The 24,582-nt window shown below is 43.1% G+C and overlaps 1 protein-coding gene across 1 annotated transcript in view; it reads right to left on the reverse strand.

The window, feature by feature from the left end:
• Positions 1-24,582, reverse strand: part of LOC118088691 (copine-5) — a 133,057-nt gene that overhangs the window by 32,940 nt on the left and 75,535 nt on the right. The window contains exons 8-12 of the mRNA XM_060276994.2: positions 22,542-22,605; positions 16,684-16,787; positions 14,332-14,436; positions 2,323-2,364; positions 1,704-1,779 (exon numbers count right to left, since the gene is read on the reverse strand). Of these exons, the coding sequence (XP_060132977.2) occupies positions 1,704-1,779; positions 2,323-2,364; positions 14,332-14,436; positions 16,684-16,787; positions 22,542-22,605 (391 nt within the window). The remainder of the gene's footprint in view (positions 1-1,703; positions 1,780-2,322; positions 2,365-14,331; positions 14,437-16,683; positions 16,788-22,541; positions 22,606-24,582) is intronic.

Raw genomic sequence — 24,582 nt, forward strand, 5'->3', positions numbered from 1 at the left:
ATTCAATATGAAACTGTTAAAAAGAAAGCTATGTATTCTAAGAGCATGTGTTGCGGTTATTTATTATTTATACCTCAGAAGAACTACAGCAATGTTATCAGCACAGGTCAACCAACCCTTTTTCTTTTCTTGAGCAAAAAGGATATGAGTCTCTGTCATGAATATACCCATTTTAGTTTTATGCCAACAGCAACAACCCACCCCAAAGTATCCCACCATCATGGGTAAGAAAGCAGCTAATCATCGCTGCACCAACCACATTTCCTTACAAACGCACATACCAAAAGACTAGATTGTGGACTACATTGCAGGGTTGCCCTACCCTACTACTCTCTCACACTCTGCCCCCTGTAATATTACTACAACAACACTGGGATACTTTGCAGGGGTGATGTAACCCACACTTTCTCTGCCATAATACCCACCCTCTTGCAATATAGATATGTGATTGATTTAATGCTTACATACTCAAAAAGCAAAATAATTTGCATGAAATTAATCCTCGGTTAGGAAGGGCAGAAGCTCTTTGCTGCTTCCTTTGGGGTGGACATGCTGTTGCCCATTTGCAACTGTACTAAAATTCTGGCTCTCTCTATTATTTTCGTTTTGCAACTATCACTTCTTTACCAGAGAATATGGGGAAACAGCTTCAAAATAAGCACCAAGTATTTTCAAAATGAACCAGGAAGTCCTTTCTCTATTGTCTGAAGAAGGAACTTCCCTGGGCCATTTTGAAGCCATTTTGGGTTTTCTCTTGGGCTTGTATGACTCCAAATTTCTACCTGGCAGTTATTACCTAATGAGTTACCTGGCCACTTTTTGGCTAAACACACTAAGGTGGGAACAAGCTCATATCTCACAAAGTTGAATGGTGCCTGCACATTTTGTTTCATAACTTTTGCTCCAAAAGAGTTAGATACTTTTTACAAATGAAATTTTAGAATCTGGGTCCCTTTCTGGTGTCTGCCTGGCACACCCCCCAGAAACTCTGACCATCCTTCAAACTCCATCCCAAACAGTTTTTCTCCTGTCTCAATGGCTATCCAGAGAGATGGACTCATTCAAAGCTATCATTTTATTGATACAGTTGTAGCAGGATGGGATGTGAGCATCTCAGTTGCCACAGCTACAGGTATGCCAAATACAGCCCGCTATCTGCTATATGATCCCTAGGGTCAAGGAATCATTCACAATAGCATCTAAATTGGCCTTCGCCAACCTGGTGCCATCCAGATGTTTTGGCATACAACTCACATCAGCCCTGCCAGCATGGTAACGGTTGGGTGAATGCTGGTCTAAATCCTTCATTAAGTGCCAAGTTCAGTAGAAAGGCTTGAGTACAATAGCATGTTGAAATTCATGACCACAGTTATAATTAACACAAACACACCACCAATCTCAAGTTAACACACACAACACTGGGGGCAGAAAATCTCTACTGAGCCTGAAGCGCTAATAAAGTTAAAGGGCACAATCCTTTGGGGAGTTCAACTGAGAAGGCCCAACTGAAATGAATGGGAGCTGCTTTTGCACAGCTTCCATTAATCTCAATGGGACTTGCTTAGGAGAACAGCATAGTGGGTTGTGCCCCAATTTGCTCTGAGTGCCTGGAAGAGGCCCCTTTTCTTAAAAAGCTCTCTTGGGTCAGTGTCAAGAAGCCTTCTGCCCTGATGTTTTGGGGAACAGCTGAAGAAGTCACTCACCTCATAGACATTAAATTGGCTTTGTCCTCTTGCCAATTCACGGTAGCTGGTCGTAAACTCCCCAATGAAGTCGTGGCTGTTGAGTGGGAAAGAAATTGCTATGAACAACTCTGTAGAACAAAGGTTCTCCCATTCCATCACCTCCTCTACTTAATAGGCCTCTTTTTTAACCGAATAATAATAATAATGATCCCAGCAAATAAGTGACAAGATCCCCTTCTCATCCCTGCCACACCCACCTTTCTTTTTCCTAATGTGAATCTTACACATGTGGCCCTGGGACAAAAAAATGTTGTTGTTGTTGTTGACAACATCATTGGGGCGGAGAATGTATTCTGCCAGTACAATGCAGCCAACTGCATAAGCCAAATTCCTTTTTACTAAATGTGTTGATTAATGGGAGAGGGGTCATATTTTGTATAAATTGTTTTGTTTTGTTTCGTTTCCTGGGGATCCTCAAAGAACGTCAAGGCATTTCACAGACCTGCAATACAGAACACTGCTAAATTTCTTCTATCTAACTTTGCTTTCAGTCTAGCTCCTCCTAGCCAGAAAGGGTAAAAAACTAAACCCCAAAACACCCACCTTTTTAAACAAAGGAGTTATAAATGCCACTTACCTGCCATCTCGGTCCCAGTCATATACTTCCACCTTTATAGTTCTGGAAAAGATGACATTAATGGTCATTCCCAAATCAAGCTGCCATCCCTATTGCTATCACTTCAGATTCTTTCTCTCTGTGGAAATCATTGGCAAGAAAAATGTCAAGCTGTACACGAGAGATAAAAGCTATCCTTCGCAGAAAACCTGGGGGAAATGAGCCCCAGTGGGATTTTGGTGATATTAAAACTGCACTGCTTTCTCTCTGTGGCAGGGAGTTTCCTGTGTGGGTCCTGGAGTGGCACTTCTGAGCCATTTGGGAATGAGGTTTCTGTACATTCATATACAGTTGTACGTCTGTACATTCATATACAGTTAAATGAGCATGTGTACACATATATCTCCAGAGCACATTCAGAGCACATTCTTTCCCTCAAAGAATTCTGGGCACTGTAGTTTGTCTCTCACAGAATTACAATTCCTAGCAACCCTTAGAAAACTACAATGTCCAGAAGGGGAAAATGTGCTCAAAAGGTATATTGTATATACACAGTCATGACTTCCAATGTGTTGGGCAATTTGTTGCCAGGGAGTGAGGTGGGCAAGATGCCTTTTCTTCTAAGCCCTCTCAGAATGTGTCCTGACAGGGAAAGGAGCCAGAGACCTCCCATTTTTTCCATCCCCAGTAGCCAGCCCACCCATGAAAGAGAGTGAAGAAGCTGCCTCAGGCCCTGAGGTGGTGCCCCTACAGGCCCCTCTCCCCGGCTTCATCACTGGCAGAGCGCGGCAACGGCATTGATGCCAAATTCTGGTGACATCTTGCAGGATCTGGCTGAAATCTCACGGGTTCTCATGGAGAGTGGCAGATCTTGTGAGATTTCGGTGAGGAATTGTGAGATCTCACCAGAAACTCGTGCCAATGCCAGTGATGCTGTGGCCCGGCAAAGCAGGGTGGCCCTTCCCATCTTGCCTCAAGCGCCAAAAAGGGGACACACCACCCCCTTGATAAGTGAAAAGTTGGGATATAAAAGATTCTGATAAATAAGCAAATAAATTGGCTTTGCTTTGTCTTTGAATAATGAAGAAACGTGAGTGGAGGCTGCCAGATAAGCTCTCTAGGCTTTGTTCAGTTGCAGCAGGAAAGAGTTTCATCTTCTTTGGTTAACAGATGGACCCACTGTGGCCAAGTTTGCAAACCCAGCGTCTAATGTCTATTTTGCTTACAACGACACCAGCTGTTCTCATTACTCCGAAGAAGGCAGTGGAGATGCCGGCCGTAATCACTTTCCTCCTACTGTCCCCCTTCCTATGTTAGGTCCCCAGCCACTGGGTTGTTGTCAAGAAATAACCTTGGCTAGCCAGCTTCTTAAACTCCTGTTAGAAAAGTGACAGTGATTAATTCACCCGTGGCTCCATGCATGTTGACAGGTGACAGGTGAAGTCTCACGGGCATTGGTGAGAGCGGAGAAGTCAGGTCACTCTTTCAACTCCAGTTGGAGGTTCATTTGCAGAGAATGTGCCACGTCCCCCAGTGACTTTTGCAATTGCTACCTAAATATTTTCACTCCCTCTTGAAGCTTGCCAGTCTGCAAGCCGAACGGCTGCACTAGCCAGCAAGTTATAGAAAATGAATGAGTGGTAAAATATACAGCAAAGCCAGTCTTTTGTCAACGAATAGATAAGCATTCCTAAAAGGCCATGAAAGGGTTAAAGGTAAAGGTAAAGGGACCCCTGACCATTAGGTCCAGTCGTGACCGACTCTGGGGTTGCGCGCTCATCTCGCATTATTGGCCGAAGGAGCCGGCGTATAGCTTCCAGGTCATGTGGCCAGCATGACAAAGCCGCTTCTGGCAAACCAGAGCAGCACATGGAAACACCGTTTACCTTCCCGCTGTAGTGGTTCCTATTTATCTACTTGCATTTTGACGTGCTTTCGAACTGCTAGGTTGGCAGGAGCTGGGACCGAGCAACGGGAGCTCACCCCGCCACAGGGATTCGAACCGCCGAACTTCTGATCAGCAAGCCCTAGGCTCAGTGGTTTAACCACAGCGCCACCTGGGTCCCTATGAAAAGGGTTAGACAGCAAATAAAAATAAACATACTCATGAAGATGAAAGAACCTCGGATTCCTGTTGTGTGGGGACTAATGGATAGCCAATGAATGTGAGTTCTACGAATCCTTATGTTGGCTAAGAGACTGCAAGATTGGGAGGACACACCCACCATTTTTCACCCAGTGGTTTGAAGACCTCACTCCCTTTTCTGTGTTTGATCATACAGTGGTACCTCCGGTTATGAACTTAATTCGTTCCAGAGGTCCATTCTTCACCTGAAACCGTTCATAACCTGAGGCGCGCTTTCGCTAATGGGGCCTTCCGCCGCCAGCGTGTGGCTTCCACACGCATCCCGGGGGCAAAGTTCGCTACCAGCAGCATGTACTTCCGAGTTAGGAGAGCTCTTTACCCGAAGCCAGGGGTGCCCAAACTTTTTTCAAAGAGGGCCAGATGTGATGAAGTGAACATTCACTTCACTACAATTCACTACATTCACTACAATTTTGCCCCAAGTTGTTGAGCTTTTTAAAGGATTTTGCCTCAGGACATATACTGCCACGGGGGGCCGCTGAAACAGACTTAGTTTGGACATGCCTGCCCAAAGCGTTCGTAAGGAGGACAGTACGTAACCCAAGGTTCCACCGTATGGCTTATAACCACCAGTTTTATTTAGATACCTACCTGAACTGCCTACATGTTTAAATCAGAATTGATAAAATATTCTTTTTGTGTTAATGTCAGCTGGCAATATTTCTTTTAAATTACCACTAGTTTGCTTTTCTCTTCTTTCTTTCTGCTATAATTCATAAAATCTTTTGAACATTTGCTATATTCATAAAATATTTTGAATCTTTTGTGAAAAATATTTTTTCTTAAAAAGTTGAAAGAATCTGCACAAAAATATTCACAAACTTAAGGATGGCAGCAAAAGAGAGATGCTGTTATCTTTTGGTGAGCTGGGGCAGAGTGCAGAAAGCAATCAAGGCAGCCAGTGGTCTGCTACATTCCTATCTCAAATCACTCCAAAGCTCTGCTGAAGGACAATATAGAAATCTTTTCAATAATAAAAAATATCAGAGGTGGGGAACCTTTGTACAGCAGGCTACATTCCATCCACGTAGAGCTTTCTACAAACATCTATATATGTCCATAGAATCATAGAATCGTAGAGCTGGGAGGGACCTCAAGGGTCATCTAGTTCAACCCCCTGTGGGAATCTCAGGTAAAGCATCCATGGCAGGTGGCCATCCAACCTCTGCTTTAAACCCTCCAAGGAAGGAGAGTCCACAACCTCTTGTTCCACAGTCAAACAGCTCCGGCCGTCTTATCCCCAACCCAGTCAAGCAAAAAGCATTATAACAGTTCAAACTTCAAACTGGAGATTTCTCGCCTAACCAATGATGAGTTGCAAAGTCCAATAGGACAGCACTGATAACCTCTTCTTGGGTTGAGAAGTGCTGCTCTGATCTAAAAGGTAAAGGTAAAGGACCCCTGGATGGTTAAGTCTAGTCAAAAGCGACTATGGGGTTGCGAAGCTCATCTCACTTCCAGGCCAAAGGAGCCGGCGTTTGTCCACTGACAGCTTTCCTAGTCATGTGGCCAGCATGACTGAACTGCTTCTGGCGCAACAGAACATCATGATGGAAATCAGAGGGCACGGAAACGCCATTTACCCTCCTCCCACAGTGGTACCTATTTATCTACTTGTACTGGCGTGCTTTCAAACTGCTAGGTTCGAAGGAGCTGGGACAGAGCTCACTCCATTGCATTCCGTTGCTCTGGTGTGTAATGCTACTTGGACAGTTAATTGTGTTTATAGTCTCCAGAACAGAAAACAGCAGTTTAAGCCCTAAAAAACAGGCAGATACTCAGTTTAAAGCTTGCCACTTGGTAACATCAGTACACACATTCTCTTTCTTGGGTCTCTGTGTGCATTTGCTATTCCCTTCTACAAGTGAATTCCTTTCAGTCTCTCAGATTTTAGAATTTCACAAATTTCTCAGAACAGACGCACACACTATTTATTAATGTGGTAAACCCATGAGTTTATATTGTCTTATCAGTTTAATACCCTCTAAATATTTCACATTTCAAAAGAGCGACACTCGGGTGTATTTATTACACCCCTATTCTCACACCAAGGATCACTGCTAGACATCCCTCCCTATACACACAATTATACCTTGTTGAAGGCTCTTCTCCACCTGACAGGAGCTGTGTTCTGCAAAAGCCTGATATATATATATTTTGCACTGATTTAGATGCATGCTCTTTGGCTTATATGGTGGAAAAAAACATGATGGTCTTATAGAGCTTTGTTCCATTCTGGTTGGTGGAAACTGCAGTGTTGTGTCTCAAGCAAACAGTATATTCTGCCATCTTTTAACTTGTTCATCTACCTCTGAACAAGTGCAAACAAATTATTAAAATGACTCCCACCCTCTTATCCTTGCATTCCTGCATTGGATCTTTAATTAGTTTGTTTCGACTGCTGCGTGGGCCTTCCTCACCCCCACCCCTCATTTTTAGGTGGTATATTTTTAGCTTTAGTTGCCATGGAAACATATGACACTGGGACCAAGCTAGTCACCGATCGAGACAACAAATGCAATCTTCTCCTCATTCTGTTTCCTGATTGAAAGTGTGCTTTCAAATATTAACCTTTTCTTCATCCGGTGGTTGAAAATGATAGCAGACATTGGCTGCAAATCCTGGCTACTTATAGGGTGGGTGTTTGTATAGAAAGTCACTACCTATAGCTATACTTAGAGCTCTCTCATATCTGCTGACCCCTTGATTCCTGTTACTTTGATCATTATCCATGTGTGGGACTGGAACTACCCAGCTGATATGAACAGGCTTACAGTACATCCATACTTGCAGAACTACAATCGAATTTAGTGGAAGAAACCTTAAGGAAAAGTGATGGAAGACAGTCTGATGAAGACTGAGCTGCTCCTGACTGCTGTGAGGCGGGGTGGAAAGCTGGAGGTGGAATGTCATATCTTGGAAAATGCCATGGCTAGCTGACTCAGATCCTGAGCAGGAGCATACTGAAACCTTCTGTTGCAGGTCCCTTCTTGTTGCCTTCCAGTCTTCATTAGCAATAGTTTCTCTGCAGCTCTCTACCCATCCTCCTCTACATCAGACCCAAGCAGATAAAATGTGCTCCAACTCCATATATTTTATTCTCTGTAGGAAGCAGATTGGTGAAATTAGTGCAATCAGCATATCTCAAAGACCTACATTGGCTCCCAGTACGTTTCCGAGCACAATTCAAAGAGTTGGTGCAGACCTTTAAAGCCCTAAATGGCCTCAGCCCAGTATACCTGAAGGAGCGTCTCCACGCCCATCGGTCACCCCAAACACTGAGGTCCAGCGCTGAGGGCCTTCTGGCGGTTCCCTCGCTGCAAGAAGTGAGGTTACAGGGAACCAGGCAGAGGGTCTTCTTGGTAGTGGTGCCTGCCCTGTGGAACGCCCTCCCATCGGATGTCAAGGAAATAAACAACTATTTGACTTTTAGAAGACATCTGAAGGCAGCCCTGTTTAGGGAAGTTTTTAATGTTTGATGTTTTATCATCTTCTTCTTCTTCTTCTTCTTCTTCTTCTTCTTCTTCTTCTTCTATAATAATATTCTGTTGGGAGCTGCCCAGAGTGGCTGGGGAAACCCAGCCAGATGGGCAGGGTACCATCATCACCATCATCATCATCATCATCATCAAAGCAGGCTCAGTATTTCTGCTGGTTATTATTATTTTTAAAATTATCAAAAATAAATGCAAGAACAGAGATCTAGCACTCACTTTTGATTATCATGAGTTAACATGTTTTTTTAAAAAAAAATTCTTATAAAAATTCAGCAGAGGGGACCACAACCAAGAGAGCTGATAGGAATTGTTGTGTTGTTGTTGTTTAGTCTTTTAGTTGTGTCCGACTCTTTGTGACCTCATGGACCAGAGCATACCAGGCACTCCTGTCTTGCACTGCCTCCCACAGTTTGGTCAGACTCATGTTGGTGGCTTTGAGAACACTGTCCAACCATCTCGTCCCCTGTTGTCCCCTTCTCCTTGTGCCCTCCATCTTTCCCAACATCAGGGTCTTTTCCAGGGAGTCTTCTCTTCTCATGAGGTGGCCAAAGTATTGGAGCCTCAGCTTCACGATCTGTCCTTCCAGTGAGCACTCGGGGCTGATTTCCTTCAGAATGGATAAGTTTGATCTTCTTGCAGTCCATGGGACTCTCAAGAGTCTCCTCCTCCACATTACAGTATGTTGTCTGTCCTAATGCACATACATTTTTGCAAGTAATTTCCCTTGATGTAATGTATTTTTGCATGTTGTTTATATGGATATATGTATTTCAATGCACACTTCGCCCTAATATTCTATCTCTATATCTTTATGACCTTATTCTTTTGCTACTGTTTGCTTTGAACTGACTGTAATTCTGTGTTTTGTAAATTGCTATAACCAGCCAATGTGGTGAAGGGTGGGTAAATATCAACACAAATGGAATGCAAAATGTTTGGTTGGAAAGCTGCAACACAAAATTCAGAGAAGCTCAAATTTGGAAGAGTAGCTGCCTTTTGGTTTGTGTATTGCTCTGGGAAATGAGAATTAGGCAGGTTCACATAAAAATGTGAACTGAATCTCTCTCCATCCCCAGTTCCCTGTCACAGATAGTTTAGCCTTTTCATTTTACCCAGGTAAAATGCAGTGGGAGCCAGAATCATATTTCACATAAATTAAGCCACCTCTAGAGGAGAAAAGTGACAGCAAAATTAGAATAATTTAGAGAACGAAACAAATACTGTTAAGTGGGGGAGTGTGAAGGGTGGGGGGAGAAACACTGAGAACAAACCCTGAGGAAATATATCCAGCCCTTTGCCTGTCTGCTCTGAGGGTTTGTAATTTTTTTTTATTTTAAAGCAAGAATTCAACCATCTGTGTTGCTGTGAGAAGAGCACTCTTGGCTGGAGGAGAGAGACCTATTCCTTTTCAAAGCAAAGAAAATGGAAGGTAGGTGATAATGCAGCGAGTTTTCAGTTTTTCAAGAAGCAAAAGGCCAGAATCATTTTGACTCTTCCTTCGATAATCTCCAAACTGAGGCCCTAGTACTGCAAGGTCAAGAACTGAATACATCTCAACCTGTCTGGCAGCTGTGGTTCCCAAGAGGAGGATTGTAACGTGTTCTCTAGGGCATTGCCAGATCTAATGGTTTATTAGTCTCTTCTTGTATAGAGCCGTCACCAGAATAGCATTTCTGAACAAAGTTCTGACCCCCCACCAATGCAGCCCCTGACATAAATTAGCAAGCTGTGATGAATTCTGACTGGCTCCAAGAGACACAGACATAAACATCTAGAGGGATTTGTATTAGAGGGATGGTGACAGTAATTAAAGCTGACGGCAGGCCTTCATGGCAACATATAGGGCTCCCGTGTGTACTCTAAGCAGAGTAAGATGGATCTTGGGCACTGCCAAGAATTGCCTTCATAAAACATTCTGCAAACTTTATAGTACCATCATTGCAGGCCCAGCATTTGGGTGGAAAACCTTCACCCTGAAAAACTTAATGGCAAGGTTTCTATACATGCAAATGTTTTTTTTCTTGGATGACTGGGTCTCCAAGGATTCTTCATTGACACAAGCATCATTGACACAAGACATTTTCTCTTCCATTCAATATAGTTCTCTTCAAGAAGGAAGACAAGGGAGAGAAATGAGAACTACTGCCCAATTTGTATGTTGGATGTATGTATGTATGTATGTATGTATGTATGTATGTATGTATGTATGTATTATCACTTCAGGTTTCTTCTAGAGAAGCTAAAAACAAAAACAAACCATGGGTAGAGTTGAAAGGCTCCAGAAAGGATGCTCAACCACTGAGAAGCAGTTATGAGTCTGTCAGTTCAACAGTACCATCAGACTGACCCACTATTTCCCCAAGCTTATTCACTTTGTTTCATTGGTGTACTGAACCTGGCTTCTCTATGTGCAAATCCAACACTCTAGCCAAACCTTTGCCAACCTGGGCTTCTCCAGATGTTTTAGGCTACTCTGGGGCCGATGGGAGCTGTAGGGTAAAACATATGAAAGACTCCAGGTTGGCAAAGGCTGCTCTCATCCACAATTGAACATCTGGTTTCTGGGCAAATGGAATGTACAGCCAATGGAATTATATGCAGGTCCCAATGGAAATCATCCCTCTAATATTATCCTTGTAACAGGCACTTAGAAAATCCATTCTATTGGCAAATAAAAAGACATGGAGCTCTCGGTGCAGATGTGTGGCTAATTCAAATAACTGTAACATGAAGCACAGTGGGCACAATCTAGCAGTGCCAGGAACCTTAAACAGTGCGATGCTATGGCTGCATACACGCCTACTTGGGAGTAAGCGCCACGGAATTCATTGAGGCTTTCTATTGAATAGACACGTACAGGATTCCACCAAACACTCCATTGCCTTCAAACTGCTTAATGTAATCCTGGTCATAGCCAGAATTTCTAAGCAATAATTGCAGCACTCAAGTTTCATGTTGCTTGCATAACCAGCAATATTGCATCGCTAAGTGTATCAATCTGGATGTACTTAGCTGTTCGGAAAAGTAAATCTGTAAATAAAATAAAATTAACAGTATCACTGGATTCAAATCACTCCCATATCAGCAACCACTCCCAAATCACCAACCATCAAACTTGAGAATTTATGAAGATGGGGGCGGAGGGAACCAAAAAGCACTTGAAAACCCATTCACATAAATAGAACTATGTCATTAGATATGTGGCTAGCATCCAAAAACTTGAGTGCATCCCAGGTCTTATAAGGCCAGTAGTCAGTTTCTATAATAACAGAATGTGTCAGAGCAGAATACCCTGAAGGAAATGTCTGCCACCTCATTGGGTTGTAGTAATTTGTCGTGAATGCTACTTTGGGCAAAATTAAAGTCACAGTTGAGCACACTGCATCCTTGTAGAATGGGCAAGGCTAAGAAAAAGGCAACCCAGAGCACATATATTTGGAAGAATAATTTCACACTTACTAGAAAGCAATGGTATTTAGTTCTGAGCAAACATACATAAGACTGCTCTGAACAGCTGCAAGAACTACGGTAGATGGCTATTATGGGCTTGGATTCCTGAACCCTCTTTACCATTCCTTTTTCTTCCCTTGTGAAATGGAGCTCCAGTGACATGGTTGTTTGTGAGGATTAATAAGATAACCATAGCAAAACCCTTCACATGCCTAAATGGTTATAATAATGCACTGAGAGGTTATATCAACATAAGTGATAGAGTGTTCTCAGCTATATTTTTTGACAGATACTTCAGAGTGCAACCTGGAGTCCTTCGGAAAATAATGCATTGTGGTTTTCCTTCCATTTTAGCAAGATAGCCATGTGATATGAAGCCAAGAGGTTGCAGCCAAATGGGTCACTTTTACACCTAAGAAAATATGCCTTGTGGGAGTCAATATTCTCCCCCCCCCCCGAGTTTAAAATAAGCTTTATTTAAATATTAAAAATTACAAAATTTTTAAAAAGTCAACATTCTTATAGATTCTTCTCTTTATTTACTTCGTTTCAGGAGGAATTTTATTTGATTCATGTGCTTTTAAATCTCCGAAGTCTGAGCAAAGCAAAGCAAAAAAAGTTAAAGGGAATTGTATTAAAGGATATGAAAGCAAATCATTTAGGAAAATGCAGTGAGCTGTCAGCGCATTTCTGGAGAATGACTGAGCAAAATATGTAGGTATGAGGTACTGTACTATATCTTACTGATTTCAGATTCCAAGTTACACAGAACTCTTGATCATGAAACAGAATGAATGAATAGGTCCTAATATAGTGTCTTAGTCTGCAATTCTACACTTCTACACTTGCTTACCTGGGATTGCACTCCCAGTCATATTTTTTCCTTTTCTGCCAAGAAATGATATCCCTCCACAATGAAGGGGTGGGGAAGATGTTTTGTTCATTTGATGTACACCTTGCACAGTATATAGCTGGGTTTTATCACCAGGAACCACTGGCATGGAAAACAGCTTTGTAAATGTACATCAGGGCTAAGCATCTAATCAATGGTAAACATTGTAGGTTTCATGGTGGTAAGAGCTGCAATTAAAGCACAGCTCTTAAGCTTGCAAGTGTAAACACACGGATGCTGAGAGTGAATTCTATTGTGTTTTTATGACAACCGCAAGCTGAGTGAAGAATATATTGCACTGGGTAATGGGCCCAATCATTCTTCCTATAATTGGCATTCCTATGTACAAGGCTCTCTTATTACGCTGATTAACATGACTGTCAATCCCCTCCCAGCAAGACTATCTCTCCTGAATTGCTACTGACCTTTTCTGTGGTTTTAGGCACAGGAATGATAGCTGCTTTTGCAAATGAAACAGATAATCCATCTCCAGGACATCTTCAATCACACCTTTCCCAGGCCTTTTAGTTCATTTCCATCCATCAATCACCCATTAAGTACATCTCTGTTCCAAGCAGCCTTCTCTAGGGAGTCCTCTCTCTTCACAGCACCTCCACTTTTGCCTTTTCAGTTATGTTGACAGAACCTGAGCCATCTAATTTGGAACAGATCAGAGCCCCAGGTTTTTAGATTCTCTTAAGTCCCCAGGGAAGAGAAAACACTCGCATCGCTTTGTTACTGGATGTGACAATTTCTACAGTACTGTATACAGTGCATAGCCATTTGGGTTATAGAAATCATAAGCCATAGCTGACCTTGGCTATTGAACATACCATCATTTAAACTAACTAGAGTTTGGACCTAAACACAGAACTCTGGTAAGTTTTAAAGCAAGTCCTCATGTGTGCATATAATGCTAAAAAATAGTTTAGTGATATATCAGGAAAGGGTCAATATTAAGCAGGGGTACCTCCTACTCCACTGCTCCAATGGTCCACTCATCTTCCCTTCTTTCATACACAGTGAAGGCCAGTCCATTCGGGCAAGTGGGGCACTGCCCCAACAACCTGTCCTTGGTCTCAGTGTTGCCCTTATAGAACTTGGCAGAGAGGCAAACAGGAAGGAAACTAGAATTGGCTGGCTTTGCCTCTCCTCGGCTTTGGCTCCACCTACTCTTTGGGCTCCCTGCAGTCTGCCCTTCCAGTCCTAATGGATGCCAGTCACCACTGATCCCCCACTCTCAGCTCAGTTTAAATCCCACTCACTGCAGCATGTGGGTAGTGAATGAATTGGCTGAGTACTGGTGGTGGTAGCACAGATAATGCATATTACCAGATCTCACTATACAGCTCTGAAAGTTGCAGGAGGCTCTCAGGGTCTGGCCCTGAAAGCCTTAATCCTCAAAGGGCTTGTGATCCCTATGAAGTCATAGAATCAGTGCTAATACAATAGAAAGAGGTGAAATGGACAGCTACTTCTTTGCAGAGGCAAAAGGGAGCAGTTGTCAATTGCTGCATGTTTTTCTTATTTTGAACCTAAGAGCAAAGGAAAGTTCCTGCTCAACCAGCTCAAGGGACCATGGAGTCCAGCTTCTTATTTTTCCAGCTGTGACCATCCAGGGGCTTCCAGAAAGCCCACAAGTGAAGCTTGAAGGCAAGAGCGCCCCCTGTAGAGCTTGAAGGCAACAGCATCCCTGCATTGCTTATCCCCAGCATCTAGCATTTGGAGCGCCGCCATTTATTAAAGGAAGTGTTTTCACTGAGCCAGCCTTAACAATCCTGAGTGCCCCTCACAAGGAGCAGAAGCCTCCCCTGGAGATTCAAAGGAGTGGAAGGGCAGAGGAGGGCAGGCAGTGAGTAAAAGAGAGAGAATGCCAGAGAGTGGGGGTAAGAGCATGAGAGAGACCTGTTTTGGAGTTGCAACGTTTGGGGTACCTGTGGTATTATGTTGGATCCAAGCTTTCCTGTAAGACCTCCTGATCCTTTCCTCTAATGAAGCAACACACACAGTTGTCAAAACGGCATCTTATTTCATGGGGTCTGTACCTGTCATAGTCTCCGTTGCACAGGGCCCGCACCGGGATAGCAAAGGACTGCCATACAGGGTTCAAAGTGTTCTTCACCACTTCGGTTTTGTGGCAGATGGTAAATCTGGCAGGATACAAATAAGGCCAGTTGAGTTAGGGTAGACAGGGAAAAATAAATAAGAACAATGCTCCCCTAATGCCAGGCAATCATGGACAGGGGCAGACTAACACAAGGTTGGACCATGACCAAAATGGATTACCGGTACTTGCTTTTAAAAAATGTAACAACTCTCTAACAAAGCACCATCTTGGTAAAAGGTGCCTGGATCTTCCTCAATGAAACTGATCTTTTGAACAAGCCTAAATAGAACTGCATACAACCAAAGGGCAGCATCATAGGCCTTCAGTACCAGCAGATCAAAATTTTGAAGCCGGGGTGGGGAACCTGTAACTCTCCAGATATAGTTTTGGACATGCAACTTCCATCAACCCCAGGTATAAAAAACAAACTTGTGCTTCCTTGGCAACTGAATGAATGAAATGGCCTTATACTGAGATCAGGTGGTAGTAGCTGTCTGAAATCTTCAGCAGAGTCTCCTCTACCTTGGAAGGGTGGAGAACACCAATGAAAATGGAAAAGGAAGCAGAAGCTGCTGTGATTTGCATGCTCGTCTGTGGTCAGGAATGGAAATCTGTCAAGCAAATTCAATGGGTGTTCACTGACATCATTGTTATTATTAAGTCTGCAGATGATACGTAATGACTATAGCTGTCAAGTTCTCCCCTTTTTTATGGGAAATTCCCTTATGCTGAATAGGCTTCCTCGCGAGAAAAGGGAAAACTTGACAGCTATGGTAAAGACATAAGAAGAGCCTGCCATCTAGTCCATCTAGTCAAGCTTTGTATTCTCATACCAGCCAACTAGATGCAGGATCTGAACACAACTGCAATCTCCCCTGTTGTGGTTTCCAGTAGCCCTCGCCAATACATGCAGTGACTCCATTAGACTCTGGATCAAACTGGGGACCCCCACCCTGGATCCAGTACCAAATAAGTTGGGGGTGGGGATTATATTTAATTAGGCCTTTAAAACCCTAATTAAACATCTAGCTGAAAGATGGGCATGGGAAGGAGACCATGCATAGTTCTATTCTAACCCCATTTAACTAATATGTAATTCATTCTCTCCTCTCTTTTTTTTACAGCATTTTGATCTTTCCTTTACAATGAAATGTGAATGTAATTTATGTAAACATTTATGTATGTTACGTAAGTTGGGTAACTTAACTTAAATAGGGGACATGAAATGTGTAAGGTAGTATTTGGCGGAAACCAAACTGCAGCAAAACAGAAGCAGAGCTGATTTTGATTAACACAGGTTGGGACAGAAACTGTTGCCAGTTCAACCCCAATCCTAGCCCTGCTATCTGATGGAGATGCCATGTTCTCTAGTCCATTGAAAATTCAACTATGATTAAGTGTCCCTGTTATTTAGAACTGTCAAGAGGAGGACAATGTTGGCCATCTGTAGACTACCAATGACTCTTCTAAGCTTATTAACAACTAGCTTTACCTGTTTCAAATTAAGCATATAATTTAATCTCTAACTGGCTCTGCATACAACCCAAGTAGTATCCATCAGCATTTTTAAAAAATGGCATTGAGAATCATTACATGCAGGCAACTTGATTCTCTTTTGTCCCATATCAATAAGCAGGTTTAAAATCTCAGCCAAAGAACATCCTTACCTCGCTGATTTGAAATGATTTTCAGAGAATAATTTCTTAGTGACCTTGCGTAAGTGTAAGTAGACCCACTAGGAAGTCACATCAGAACAGGTGTCAGTCAATTTTTGAGGACTGCTAACATTGCAAAACGGGCTGTGTAAAGATGGATTAATTTCTCCCAGAACAGTGCATAACACTCAGCGCATAACATTCATAAACATGAGAATGCTTAAAAGTGTTTCCCCACCTAGCCTGAGGGGACATTGCACTGCAAACACTGGGTTGTTTAGATCCAGATTTTCTGTGTCTGCAATTGGTAGTATGTGTGCACCCACACAATTGGTAGTATGTGTGCACTCTGTTTTCCATCTTAAGTTTTCCATAGTTGTTCAGCTATTGTTACCTAGTTTCTAAGCTTGTTTGGAGCCGGAGGATGGGTATATAATACTTCTATTGTTAGAAAAGGAGGGCAGCTGCACCATGGATATGGTGCCCAATACATTTTGAATAAACTCATTATCAAGGGAAATGTTTTATGCTTCTTGGTGGGGGGAGTGCTTGGGACAATGTTTTGCGACAGGCCACCTAAGCAAGCTCTGTTACAATCTGAATAATCACCCTGCCCCCAAAGCAAAAGCACTTACGTCCCATCCTCGTTACTCCTGTAGAACACCATGAATGGGTCAGATTTTCCAAAGAAATCTTTCTTGTCCAGCTTGTTGGCACAGAACTGCATTGTGGCCACATCCTTGGAATGGAGAACAGAAAACATATCTATCAACTATTTGTTTCTTTCTGAAAATATTTATATACTGCCTAATTTGCACACATCTCAAGATCGGATAGGGCTTCCTGTACCTGCAATTTGCCTGTAAGACACCATCCATGCAACTGTTAATTGTGTATTTGTTGTCTTTTTTAAATTTGGCCCAGAGATCCTGAGTGCTATACTATACTTTCTTGGTAGTAGGCAGGTATGAGAGGGAGCCAGAGTATCCAACTTTACGTGTTGTTTGTGAATTCAACTCAGTGCGCAATTCTTCTTCCATTCGCCTGCCAAACTCTCAGCTAATGATGCTACAGGCTGTGAGCCTCTGCCTCTCTTCAGTCGGATACGAGTGACTCACCATGTGAGTGGTGTAAGCATTTAATCTTTCAAAGGATACCATTGTAGGGGAGTGAATAGGAGGAGCACATCTTCAAGAGTGGAGCACATTGAGGACAGTTGGGATGTCGTAACTCTGTCCCAGGTGTGTCACTATTGCCTTGTCATGTGCCCCTCCTCCTCCTCTTGTTCCCATTGATCTGTCTTGGCATCATGGTTTGTTAATAAGTACCCAATACTTTTTGAGAGCCTATGCTGAAAAGCATTCAAGAGATGCAAATCACAAATAAAGTCTGCAGAGCTCAAAGGCAGCAAAAATCCAGGGTAGAGAGACAGGCCAACTCTTCCATGAATTAAATGGCTGCCTTGTCCCCACTCAATGTGCACAACATGCTTCCTAAAGGAAGTTTGGAAAGCATTGCTTTCTAAGCTAGGACCTGTGGGATGTGATATGTAGATAGCAGTCAAGTACAACATTCCTTGTTTTCCTCACAAGAGTGAACTTGCAGGGGAATGTTTGGTCCAGCCAGGCTAGAGATGCTCTGTTGGTCAACAGAGGACAAAGGGACTATTCCCATATTGGATAGATTCCACATGTATATACTCTGTAACTAAGTCTGCCTTCAGGGATCCATCTGTGAACTGAATGTGTGAGTAAACCTATTTTATATACTTTACACAAGATTGTGCCGTGTCTATTCTTTTAAGAGGGAGATATAAGGGAAATTACAATGAATCTATATCGAGAAGCTTAAACAAGCTTGCAACCAACTACCCGCTGTGCGTATAAAAGGGGAATGTAAAACTCTGCTAAGTTATAGAACTTGCTAGTGCACCTTAGGAATGATATTATTAAACAATATATCCTCTACTGCCTCCCTGAACATTCCCACAGGGCCAACATCACTAGTGCTTGTAGCAGCAAAGCAGATGGTGGGATAAGGAAACCCACCAGATGATGCATTGTGCTGATAAGAGTAGGGAGTGGAATAATGTTTTAAGCAACCCCTGATCTCAACCATTTCCCAACAATGGTCCTATGGCTTTACTGGTTCAGGGGAGAGCATCTTCACCACAGTCCTAGAAGATGCCTCCTGAGATGGTCAGCAGGAAACTATCCTTGAGGACCATGGTAGATGGTCTAGAGAGAAGATGCTCAAAAGGCTCTCAGGTGATGCAGGATGCTCAGCCAGAGGTCACCTGCTCCTTTGGGCAGCTTTAATCCTTGGCATTACTGCTCCCTGTTCAAGCCAAAAACAGCACACAAGAATCAAGCAAGCTGCTCCTGATCTGGGGACAAAGGCAAAATGGAACAGTGCAGAGGTCTTGGGGCATGTTATCACTTCCCATGAGGTGTCCACCAGATAATACATGGTGTCCTACATGCTGCTTTTGGAGTAGAGAGCAAAAGCTGGGTTGTCCAGGAAAAAACAGCATGCAAGTACATTCCTTCTGCCTTGGCAGGCACCACTCAAAATGTGATGGCCAATCCACACATCCATAATTTCCAGGAAGGAGGGGCAATGATTTCATGGCTCAGAGGTGTGACTCTCTAATAGTAGCTTAGCTAAAGGTAAAGGTAAACTGACTCCTGACCATTAGGTCCAGTTGTGACCGACTCTGGGATAGCGGCGCTCATCTCGCGTTATTGGCCGAGGGAGCCGGCGTATAGCTTCCAGGTCATGTGGCCAACATGACAAAGCCACTTCCGGTGAACCAGAGCAGCACATGGAAACACTGTTTACCTTCCCGCCGGAGCGGTATCTATTTATCTACTTGCACTTTGACGTGCTTTCGAACTGCTAGGTTGGCAGGAGTTGGGACCGAGCAATGGGAGCTCACCCTGTTGTGGGGATTCGAACCGCCGACCTTCTGATCAGCAAGCCCTAGGCTCAGTGGTTTAACCCACAGCGCCACCCACGTCCCACAGTAGCTTAGCCAGGGAAGGTCTAATTGTTCTCCCAGCTGGGGTTAAGAAATTGGCCACTGATCAATTACAGTCTGCTGAAATAGTAATTGTTTGGAGAAGTGGGACGCGCTCAGGCAGTACATCTGTTGCTGCACTTTCCAATCCATAGAAACCAGGGAGTGTGCAGGTTTGATTTTCTCTTATCAGTGTGGCTTCCTATGATCAGCATTCAGCATAAGATAGGGAGGGAGGCAAGAAAGTGCTGGGTGGGTTAAGACAAGGCTCTTGGAAAATCAGGGGGGAACACAAGCAAGTTGAATTCCTTGGGGTGATGGTGCAGAAACTGCCAAGGAACAATGTCACTGAGTGGAAGCACAGTTAATCCCATATGATGCATTCCCATACTATCCTCAGCGCAGAGGGAAAAGTTAAACCAGATTCTAGCGCAGGCTGCAGAATGGCTCATGCAGAGCTAATTGGTTCTGTCTCGGTTCTTTCAGATCGAAATGAGTATTAAATTCTCTTTATGGCACAACAGATGGTATGCTGCTTTGGATGCATTCAAGCACATTTCTGAAATTTTGAACGGACACCAGTGTCACAAACAGCCTGCATTAACCAGACAGTGCATGTCTCGTGAGCCGGAAGGGTCTGTGCGCTGTATGTTTATGAGCAAAAAGTGTGAAGCACTTTGTGTTGTTTGAATACAAGTATTTGGTGTGGTGCATCCATCTGCACAAGTTTGTCTACAGAAAGACAAATCCACAAATGAACATGTGAGAAAGAGTCGGTCTGTATGTCTTTTTTTAGCTGTGCAAGTTCAACATAGGTGTGTGAAGGGGGGGGGGTTTAAAAAAATATTGTAATTGTCTGTGTAGGAGGGAAAAAAATAGGATTTCCTTCCCTCTTGCAGACATCAGCTGTGTGGGCGAGAGAAGGTGGCAAAAATGTAGTGATACTGTTTGTGTTCATTTCTGTATGTGGGAGAGAAAGGGAATGAAAGAATCTGTCTTTGCTGATGTTTAGTCTCTAGGCAGTCCTGTCTTTCTCTTAAAAGTTATACACCAACTGTGCTGTTTTGTTCTGTTCAACACCAGCAGCAAGCCAGTGGACAGATTCTGATGCTTGTCAGGGGCTGATACTTGACTCTTGTGTACCTGACAGTTGGGTTCAACCAGGCATAGGCCTGTCACTTGCCATGCCTGCCCATTCTCCTCTTGTCTCCCCTTCACAAAACAAATTTGTGACCAAGAATGCTAGGAAGAACCTCGATCCAGATGTGGTAAGATTTTCCCCTGGAAGAAACCTGATTTTACTTCATTAACCTCTTCAGGACAGATAACCCAGAGAATTTTCTGTGGCCATTTCCTCTGATGGAGCTGGCTGGGGAAAGGACCCTTAAGAAAGGAGGAAAACATTTTAGCAGGTTTGGATGGCAAGTCAACCCAGTTTTGAACAGCTTTCTGCTTTGGAATGTGATGGGGGACAGAGATTCAGATCTGTGCTGGAACCCCAATGAGTATGTGATCAGCCATTGATTAAATACATTTTTATCTTGCTCTTCCTTTGAGGAATTCTAAATATTATTACACATGGATTTCTCTCTTTTATCCTCACAGCAACCCTTTGAGGTAGATCAGACTGAGAGAATTTGCGACCGGCTGGAAATCACCCAATAATGTTGGGTGGGTGTGTATTGACTCTGACAAGTTTTGCTTTGTTGCATTTCTGTAGGTTCCAGTTTTAATGGTTTATTTTTACTTTGTATTTCAATGGATTTTTTTACTTATTCATTGTAAACTGCCAGGCAACTCCATACTACTAGGCAGCATACAAATGCCACACAGACACAAACACTCCATCCATACAATGCTATGCAGATATTCATTTGTGTTCTGACACCCACCTACCTCTACCCAGATACTGCATCCCTAATGGTCAAGGCATCAGATGCATTTCTCTGCACAGCAAATCTTTCCACAAACTACTTATTCATTCTTAGCTGCTGCCCTTGTTTGTCCTTTAGTACACAATCTGAACTCTTAACTTCCAGCTGTGACCACACTTTAGCCACTGACGTTGGCTGTAATCTTGGTTCTTGCTCTGAGAGCTGTTGAGAGGAGTGTTTGTCTAGAAACTGCAACAGACAGTGAGCTTACATGATAGTCTCTCCCCCCCCCCCAAGCGATAAAGAGCTGAAGGGAGTGGAATCTCTCATTGCAACCTTATGACTCTCTAGAGCTGCACATTTTCTATTTCCACATTACAACTATTCTGGTCTCTGCTGAGAACTTACTGAACAGTTTGTCCAACTCCACAACACATTGTTCCACCAAGGCTCTACAGTACATACACATACATGTACCATGTGTCTAACACCTCATTTCAGTGTTCTCAGAGGCTTAACATGGGCAGGGCTGGGGGTGGGGTACAGTTTTCTTGGGGTGCATTCCTCATGACGTCCTGCCAGCCCGTGGGTTGATGGACACAAGGCAGAATTGGCATGCCAGCACACCATCTGCAAGGGTGAGAGATTTTGTGGGCCACCACTGCAAATGTATGAGCCAGCATGCATTGTTGTTGTCGTCGTTTAGTTGTGTCCGACTCTTCGTGACCCCATGGACCAGAGCACGCCAGGCACTCCTGTCTTCCACTGCCTCCCGCAGTTTGGTCAAACTCATGTTCGTAGCTTCGAGAACACAGTCCAACCATCTCATCCTCTGTCATTCCCTTCTCCTTGTGCCCTCAATCTTTCCCAACATCAGGGTCTTTTCCAGGGAGTCTTCTCTTCTCATGAGGTGGCCAAAGTATTGGAGCCTCAGCTTCAGGATCTGTCCTTCCAGTGAACACTCAGGGCTGATTTTCTTCAGAATGGATAAGTTTGATCTTCTTGCAGTCCATGGGTCCATGGGACTGTCAAGAGTCTCCTCCAGCACCATAATTCAAAAGCATCAATTCTTTGGCGATCAGCCTTCATTATGGACCAGCTCTCACTTCCATACATCACTACTAGGAAAACCATAGCTTTAACTATACGGACCTTCATTGGCAAGGTGATGTCTCTGCTTTTTAAGATGCTGTCTAGGTTTGTCATTGCTTTTCTCCCAAGAAGCAGGCGCCTTTTAATTTTGTGACTGCTGTCTCCATCTGCAATGATCATGGAGCCCAAGAAAGTAAAATCTCTCACTTCCTCCATTTCTTCCCCTTCTGCATTGTATGAGCACTCAAATGAGATGAACAGTTGCATGGAATATTTGTCAGGGCATCTCCTTTGTCTATGTCTCAGCCTCTCTCACCATACTCTGCATTATTATACAGCTGATCTTCACGAGCCATGAAGTATGGTAAGGACTTAGAGAAGAAAACACCTTGATGATCCCTAGAGCTCTTTGGCCTTTTGAACTCAAGACACTAGCAGACAGGAGCTCCCCTTGCTCCCTCAGGAGCAGAGGCCTGACCAGAAGCCCAAAGAGCAGAGAATTACTTACTCGGCAGTTACCCAGTTCCTCAGCTGACAGGATAATGGTGCCACACTTCTTCCCTGGAATCCCCCTGCAAGAAGAAAGAAAATGGTTCAGCAGCTGGGCAGAAGATGAAGAAAGAACAAGCAACTGATCGATGCTGCCAGCAAGTCCCCCTGGTATTGGCTGCACTATAGGCTGATTGGCAGCTGCAGTGAGCCCCTGTGAAGGCATGCTGCCAGCATCAATCAGTTGTTTAGCGCTCACACGGCACCTTCAAAGAAGCTTGTTGAAACTGTTCGATAACGATTACAATGAGCCCTTCTGAAGTCTTATTTGCAGGTGTAAGTAGTTTTCCAGCTTTTTCTGGCTGGAAAAAGTCTAACTTCCCAAAGAGCATGCAGAAAGCTTAGGGCTAGGACTTCCCATGTTCAAAAACCAGCATTTCGTTATGGTGGTTTTCAGACCTGGGACCTATCCTCAGCCCCAGCTTGAAACATGAGGCCCTGCTGCATTAGGGCTGTCATTCTGTTGCTTAATTTATTTGATTGCTGTTGGTTTTTATTTTTTTGTCTGGGAAGTTTTGCTGGAGGCTGAAACATTAAACTATTATAAATAAATAAAATAGTTCAACTGAACAGCCGCTTTCAGCCAATCCTGTGCATGCTTACTCAGAAGTAAGTCCCACTGTGTTCAGTGAGGCTCACTCCTGATAAGTGTACTTTGAATTGCATCCGCAAACATTTCTGAAGGTGGCATAATAAAAGAGAAGCCAAGAAGGGGTTTTTCCTCCCCAGATGAAGCTTTTGGTCGATTTGTGCTACTGGTTCTGCAGCTTGAGACAAACTGAAATATTTATTTTGAGTGCACAAGTAAGTAGGACATCGAGAGACACAACTCACCATGGAGCAAAACTAAGAAAAGAAAAGAGGTTTACTTCAACACCCTCCCTCCCTTTTCCTGTCAGCATCTTTGAATAGAACCATTTTGGCCAGCTTTGTGATTTACAATCATTCTGCCCATTCAATTCCACAACAGCAGGAGGCCCTGCTGGGTAATGAGCACTCAAAATGAATCCATCCTGCGGGCCAGATGACAAATTTATTTGTTTGATAAGGTTTGGAAATTAAGAGTAAGACAGTAAGCAACTGATGTGACCTTTTCAATTTTTTGTAAAAGAAATTCCCAAAACGACATCACCCACAGGCTACCTTAATTATGATTTCAGTTCTTGAGCAACTTCTTGCACAAGAGGAAAAAGTAGGTATTTGAGCACAATGTTTGTTGTGCATGTAGCAAATTGGCCATCTGAACAATTTCCCATGAACACAAGTTGCAATTTTGAGCACCACCCCTCATACTTGGAGTAGGGCATAAAGTCCTAATTTGTGGTGGTGACAATTAGGGATGGTGGATAAATTTGATATCACTTTGCATTTTTATTTTTTTAAAAAAATATATTTTTATTAGTTTTCCAATTAAAACCAATTATATCACATTCATTATTTCAAATTATACACATATATATCAATCAAACCGAATGTTATGCCAAATCATCTAGAAAATTTTTTTTTTGGGTTCCCATGCTTCAAGAAATTGGGGATTCCTCGCAACCGTCCACTGCCGTCTTTTGATATCACTTTGCATTTAAAGGTGAATCTGCCTAATCCACACTTTCAGAAACAATATGGGACCTGAAACACAGTCGTCCTTTGAAATTTGCACATCTCTGAATTTTGCAATGTCTCCAGGCCAATAATGTGTACAGAATTGCAGAATATGAGGGTAAAGTGTGCATAAAATGGAATGTATCTGTGAAAATGGCATACTAAAATGCACTGCATTAGGGAAATTTACTTTGGGAAATGTGTATATTAGACAAAACTGCAAAGAAATGTGTACACATTAGGAGAAATTCAGACTAAAACACTGGTTTTTCAAGAGGAGTTAAAAACATTTCAAACATGTGACAATGTGGAGAACTGAAATCAAGGTTGGAAAAATGAAAAACCAAGAGAAACTAAAGTTTACAAATTTGCCCATCCCTTGGGACAATGGAGTCAGACGA

The sequence above is a fragment of the Zootoca vivipara genome, chromosome 7 (assembly GCF_965207765.1).
Source record: "Zootoca vivipara chromosome 7, rZooViv2.hap1.1, whole genome shotgun sequence".
NCBI lineage: Eukaryota > Metazoa > Chordata > Lepidosauria > Squamata > Lacertidae > Zootoca > Zootoca vivipara.